At 41.2% G+C, this 6,680-nt stretch overlaps 1 protein-coding gene across 1 annotated transcript; it reads left to right on the forward strand.

Annotated features, from left to right (window-relative positions):
* Positions 1 to 257: 257 nt before the first annotated feature.
* Positions 258 to 2,643, forward strand: LOC109898542 (ADP-ribosylation factor-like protein 4D). The gene is made up of 2 exons (XM_020493550.2): positions 258 to 513; positions 1,279 to 2,643. Exon 2 carries the CDS (start codon positions 1,422 to 1,424, stop codon positions 2,025 to 2,027), a length of 606 nt encoding a protein of 201 aa, XP_020349139.2. The 5' UTR covers positions 258 to 513; positions 1,279 to 1,421; the 3' UTR covers positions 2,028 to 2,643.
* Positions 2,644 to 6,680: the final 4,037 nt, after the last annotated feature.

Genomic DNA, 6,680 nt, shown 5'->3' on the forward strand with positions numbered 1-6,680 from the left:
ATATTTCATTGGTTTTTGCTGGTATACTGTTCTCATAGGCTACTGAACATGACGTCTCATGTCAGAATATGAAATAGGTTACTGTTTAGTGGTTTACGAGTATGTTTAGATTAAATTAAAAAAAGGTGAACGGCCAAGACAGCCAACCAAGCTAAGCGTATCCACATAATCAATATCCTACTTTGTTTATGCCTTTAGTTTGACAATTCCAAAAGCAATGGACTGATAACTGTCGATAAGAGCTCAGAAGTTGACCTCTGACCACTTTCCATTTAAAAGTCATTGCATTAGGGGAAGGCTGGGATTGGGAGTGTTCTCGTTACGTCACTCGTGGGGGTTGTGTTCTTCAGTCGAGCTCAGCACCTTTGGTTCCATTCCTTGTCTGGAGATTCGAGTAGAGGGAAGCTGGTGGTTCTAGCACCGCTTCTTTTGGAATTCTTCTTCTTCAGTGTGGATTTGTGCTTGTCTGTGTTGGAATTATGTTGCCTGATTCAATACAGACACGCTATAAAGGTAAGATTACGTGTAAATGTTCTAACTTACATCGTTTGTTTGGTTCAGTTCAACTAGCTAACTAATTAACGCTAAGTGTCACGAATTTTAGGTATTGTTTGTCGCACGGACAGCATTGCAAGTGCAGCACAGTAACTAGCCAATGTTTGTTAACCCAACTGGAATTACTTACAACTAAAGAATTGTTACCCAACTATCTACCTAGACGGCCAACACTTCACTAAAGTGATGTACTATTTGTATATTTTTTTCGCGTTAATGTTAACTAGTTGGCTTGCGTTAGCGACACCAGCGTTACTATGCAGCCGCATATGTAACGAACCAACAGGGCAGAGAAGAGACGTTTGCTGAAGTAACGTTACATACAAAGGACCAGAATATTCTGTGCCTTATTGACAAAACACATTTCAATGTTGTCAATTCATTTTTCTGCAGATAGCAGAAACTTGTAAGACAATGCGTGTACTGTACACTCTACTCGTATTGCCATGTAAGAAAAAGTGAACAGGATTTTAGCCAGTGCTGTCAAACAGTAATGGCAATTCAGTTGCATTTTCATATAATTACATATTGAAACTCGTTTTTTTTTCTGCTATGGAAAGATATGCAGGGTTGTTTTGAGAAACGTGTGGCTAACTGAAATGGGCAGTTGATTTTTTTTTCTCCCCAAAGCAGTGTCCGTAGACTAAACGTATAAATGATTGTCAGCCATGGTGCCATCTATAAAACATATCTAATCTTGCCAGTTTCCTTTCTTTTTACAAGGTCATCAGTGAGTCCTGTTGTCTGCCTCCTGGTCTGCAGCTGCTGCCTTTGAAGTAGGTGTGAATGCTTCATCTCTCTGGAGATACCCCCAACCTCCCGGACTAGTCTGCCACCTCACTATCAGGACCAGGCAACCAGCCAGAATGGGCAACCAGCTAACAGAGATCGCCCCCAACACTCCTTTCCTCCCCAACTTCCAGTCTCTGCATGTGGTCGTCATCGGCCTGGACTCTGCAGGAAAGACCTCCCTGCTGTACAGACTAAAGCTCCGGGAGTTTGTGGAGACCATCCCCACAAAGGGCTTCAACACTGAAAGGATTAAAGTAGCAGTTGGAAGCTCGCGGGCCACCACCACCTTCCAGGTGTGGGACGTTGGCGGTCAAGAGAAGCTGCGGCCCCTGTGGAAGTCATACACACGTCGCACTGATGGCCTGGTGTTTGTTGTGGATGCTGCAGAGGCTGAGCGCATGGAGGAGGCCAAGGTGGAGCTCCACCGCATCAGTCGCTCGGCAGAGAACCAGGGAGTACCAATTCTGGTGCTTGCTAACAAGCAGGACTTGGACTCTGCAGTCTCTGCTGTGGAGGTGGAGAAGGCCTTGGCCCTCCATGAGCTTAGCAACTCCACACTGCACCACACCCAGGGATGTAGCGCGCTGAATGGCCAGGGGCTCCAACCCGGCCTGGAGAAACTATATGAAATGATCCTAAAGAGGAAGAAGCTGCTCAGACACAGTAAGAAGAAGAGATGAGCTGTGCGTCTGAGCTTCCGAAAGGCGCTTCGCCCGCAGAATGGACCTCGTTGGTGTTCCTTGGAATTTTATGGGAAATTTGTGCCCCGATGGATCTGCTTCTGGTTTCCCAGTGACGGTCGGTCCAGAGGACTGAGAAATGGACCTGTTATACTACACGTTGGACACAGCACGGACTACGTTCAGCCCTTTACAGTGGCTCTTTTGTTCTATAAACATTGCCCTGGTTTTTTTTTATCAAGTTGTGGTGCCGACATGGTCTAGTCCAAATGTCCAGTGATGTATGGTAGTTCTAATTTAGTTTACCTTGTAGTAGTTCTAATTTAGTTTACCTTGTAGTTCACTTTGTTTCACGGAGGTGGTTCAACGTTGGAAAAGACAACGCTTTTGTAGATCAAAAGAGGGACAGTGTTTCATCCCACTGTTCGGATGGCATTGGAACTGAAATGCCTGCTGGCACGAGGCCTGAGGCTGCTAACCATGATGCAAGTTTTCACCACAGTTTTGCTTGTCATGATGGACTTAAATGTGTGAAGTTGTTACAACCAATATGTTTTTACATTCTGTACATATTTTTTTGTAATACTTACAAGTGAATAAATTATTGAAGACACTATCTGGAAGTCCCCCTTTCCATCTGTTTAAATGACCATGCTGACCAAGTGTTAGTTTGCCCTTGTTTTATCAGAATGTTTGTGCAGTTAATGGTATTCTCAACAGAACACAAAGGGTCCCTATAACTTATAGGTCCTTGGTCCAGTTTCCCTTTTTGTGCTTTTGAGGTAGTTTTTCTTAACGTCATTGAAAAAGTGTCCTTTGGATTCAGGAGACAACGGCTCATGTTTCTATTTCAATTACTAATCTTTCCTTTAACATCTGCCTGCTGGATCCCACCCTGGCAGAGATCGTTTAAACAACAAACCATCTCTTTGGCTTATCAATCATAGCTTTTGCATCAATCGCAAGAGGAACTGTTTACCTGTGTTCTTCAATGGCATTTAATTAGTGATTTGCACATCAAAAGTCTCCTAGAGGATGTTCATTGGCAGTTTTCCAGTTATTTTGTAGATCTATTTTAGCTCTAAGTCATTAATTGATCAGCATTTATTAGACAAATGGTATAATTAGCTCACAAAGATAATTGGTAATAGTTGTTAGACTGTGTTTTCTTGAAGGACATCTCACCTTCCATTGAGAGAAAGGGCAGTGTTAAATGGTAGCCCAAAAACCACACGCAATTCTAAACCTGAGATTAAGTTACTCTTCCTGACACAGTGCACTACTTTGGCAATAGTGCCACAATGAAAATAACCTAGTTCTTGCCAGGTGCCAATATGTAACTGGTTTCTCAGATATATTGTATTTCATCAGTAGAGATAATCTACAGGTTTGAACAAGTGACCCATATTACTTGTATAGTGAATCACTGGATTTAGTAGAAGTTGTTTGATTTTTGTATGTGTTCACAGAATACTAAGAAACAGGATCAAGGATCTACAGAGTTTGGCCTGTATAAATATTTGAAAGCCATATGAAAGGAAAGCTGACTTCAAACGTACCACATCATTCAAATCAATAATGGAGGCTAGGTGCCTACACCAGCACACGAAAACCTTCACTTTAGTCTATTTTTGGTCATTCTATTTATCAGGTAATGGGGCCATGACCAGAATTAATACTGTGTCTTTGAATTGTCTCTCTCACTTTTGGGGGTATGTATTGCTACCTTATTTTTTTAAGGTTTTGTGTCCATGCTGTTATATTCCAATTGCATCACCTATGTTTTGGAGGCATTTTCACCCTTAAGCTTACTGTATACTTCCCAGTTGAAACAGTTTGCCCAAATTTTGTGACGTTTTGGTGTTCGGCAGTTTTTTTTGATGGGCTGTTTGAGCGCACAATTTTATTTATTTATTGAGGCTAGTTGAAGTCTACACCCCTTCGTCGGTGATTGGTCAAAAGTAAGGATTCTTCAATTAAATGTTGTCATTCAATAAGACTAGTTTTCATGCACATTTGTTCAGGGCGTAAATGAGACAGATGTTCGCTTCGCCTAGCCGAGTTCTGCTAAGAGCTAACCGAACTTAGTGTGCCGACGGCCTGCAGGCCGATCTGGGAAGACAAGTCATGCAGGAATGTAAGAAGGACCCACCAATACACAGCCATCCCCCTTCACGGCCACAGTCTCACCACCAACTATACACTTCTACTGATACCAAATCCAATTACCTTGATTAGAACCTCCCTGTGTGTGTCAGCAGCTTGAGCTGGATTAGTCAGCAGTATTGACTCAAACCAGCACAGAAAACACAGTAGCCAAGTTAAATGCAATTACACTTTTATTTGATTAGTGTGTTTTTGAGATTTCATCATCAAAGTGCTCTGCTCTCCCAAGGCTCAAGACCAAAACCATGTAAAGCAGGTCTACATTAATTGAAGTTAAGGAAACATTTTTCAGTAGAAGTAAGGCTTTATATGTCTTTGACCAAACCATTTGGTTTTGCCAAAAACATCCATCCAGCTTGGCTGCTAACATAGTCGGCCCTGATGCCTAAATATGCCCTGCACGCTACATTTCACTCCCCCTGGCCAGTGCTGTATTTTAGGGTGTTTCTGATGTGTATCTCCACATTCTATGGGAGGCTCTAGCTTTATGGGTAATTTAAGTTGGCTCACAGATGGTGCTTCCTGAATAGAACATTACCTCTCACTCTCCAATCAGCTTTGAGGTAATAAGGCCGGGAAATTAGTCTGTGCTAAGGGAATTTTTTTACCCTTGAGAAAAAGTACTCAACTTATTTGTGTACTTGAACTGCAGTGTGGGTCTAGTAGTTTACTTTTACGTACTTCACAGGGAATGCTTTGTAAGGGTGGGTACAAGTCGAGCAGAAGAATTTGACAGGTTCTCCCTCTGCATTGTTGCTCCCATAGTATAGCTTGCAGCTAGTGCGTCATAGCAGTGAAGGGTGTGCAGAGGCAAGCTACCAAGCTTGCGTGAAGCTCTATTATATCAAACAAACCCTGTGATTCACACCCACTCTCCAAAGAATAGCTGAGCAGTGACACAGGCCTGGCTATGCACTGTCCCCCAGGCACTAAAGGAGATACCCAGTCTGATAGCCAATGAGCTGGAAGTACTACTTAATTTGTTTTTTGCGGTATCGGTACTTTACTTTACTATTTATATTTTTGACAACTTTTACTTTTACTTCACTACATTCCTAAAGAAAAGAATGTACTTTTTACTCCATACATTTTCCCTGACACCACCAAGTACTTGTTACATGTTGAATGCTTAGCAGGAAAAGAAAATGGTCCAATTCACTCACTTATCAAGAGAACACGTGGTTAACCCCAAGCTTGATGTCACAACGTCAGTGATTTTTAAGCCAGTCCAACAGTAGTGATACCAACTATACATCCCATATGGAAAAGAATCATGAAAATCAAATGCGAATCTTGTATGGCAGTGGTGTATATGTCTTCATGTATATGCCTTATATGACATACACAAGTGAATACATGATGTGGTGCATTTCCCACAAAGATATGGCAGTATTTGAGATACAATACGAGTCATCTATGAATATTATAAGGAATGTGTATGTGCTGAGAATGTAACAAAATAAATGCTTTCCTTATAGGTTTCACTTTTCTTTTTTAAGTCAACATTTAAAAACAAAATCACAGTTATTATAAGAAAAATATAATACTTTAATAAACATTTTCAGGTATGAGTTTCTATGGTTAAGGTTGGGCAGCACCTCGTGCTAGACAGTTGATGTATGTTTAGCTATGCCTTTGGTTTCCCACCCAGGGTTTTAACCAAGCCCAGCTTAGCTATGATATTTGTCACTAAGCCAGTTTAGCTATGATATTTGTCACATTACTAATGTGCTGTCATGAGAATGATTGTTGGAGATCTCCACTTAATAACTAAATAGATGAACTTCTGCTATTAGTCATTCATCGTCTTCCTCCATCTACTCTCTTCCTCCTCATCTTCTCCTCCTTCACCCTCTCCTACTCCTGCTCCTCGTCCTTCCACTCATCCTCACAGTGAACTTTGCAGATTTTTTCCAATAAGTGTCACATTGCATGCGTCAGTGACATCAGACAGTGGTATGCAAGTGCTTTGAAATGATTATGTCCCATGTATGAGACCTTAGAAGGCTTAGCTTACATGTCTCTTGTATGGTTTATATAATACATGCAGCATATAAGTCAGATATTACAATAATGTTCTATGAATGTTGTGAGTATATTTGCTGCCAAATGTATTGCTTACAAGTTCCAGGTAGAACATGAAAGAATCTTGTCAAATTCTTCTATCTTTTCCATATATGAGAGTCCCTGCTTTTGCATGAATACAGCTGGTTGACAGATGAGCCATCAGAGTGCTCTCTTAGTGTGTTTCTGTTTCTCTCCAATGACCTGGGGTTGTGCTTGTGTGCACAAAGGGAGATTTAGCGCCACTTGCAAGTTCAGCTTCACGTGTGATCTCAAATAAAGCCATCTGTTATGTTTTTGATATTCATCTTTGAAGATGTGGTGATGCACGATAAATGTAGCTTCTCTTATTGAACTGTAGTCCATTTTTGATAAAAGTGACAGAAGACAGCATCAGAAATATGCAATTTTATGAAAGCAAAT

This window comes from Oncorhynchus kisutch, linkage group LG10 (genome assembly GCF_002021735.2).
Source record: "Oncorhynchus kisutch isolate 150728-3 linkage group LG10, Okis_V2, whole genome shotgun sequence".
In the NCBI taxonomy this organism is placed as follows: Eukaryota; Metazoa; Chordata; class Actinopteri; order Salmoniformes; family Salmonidae; genus Oncorhynchus; species Oncorhynchus kisutch.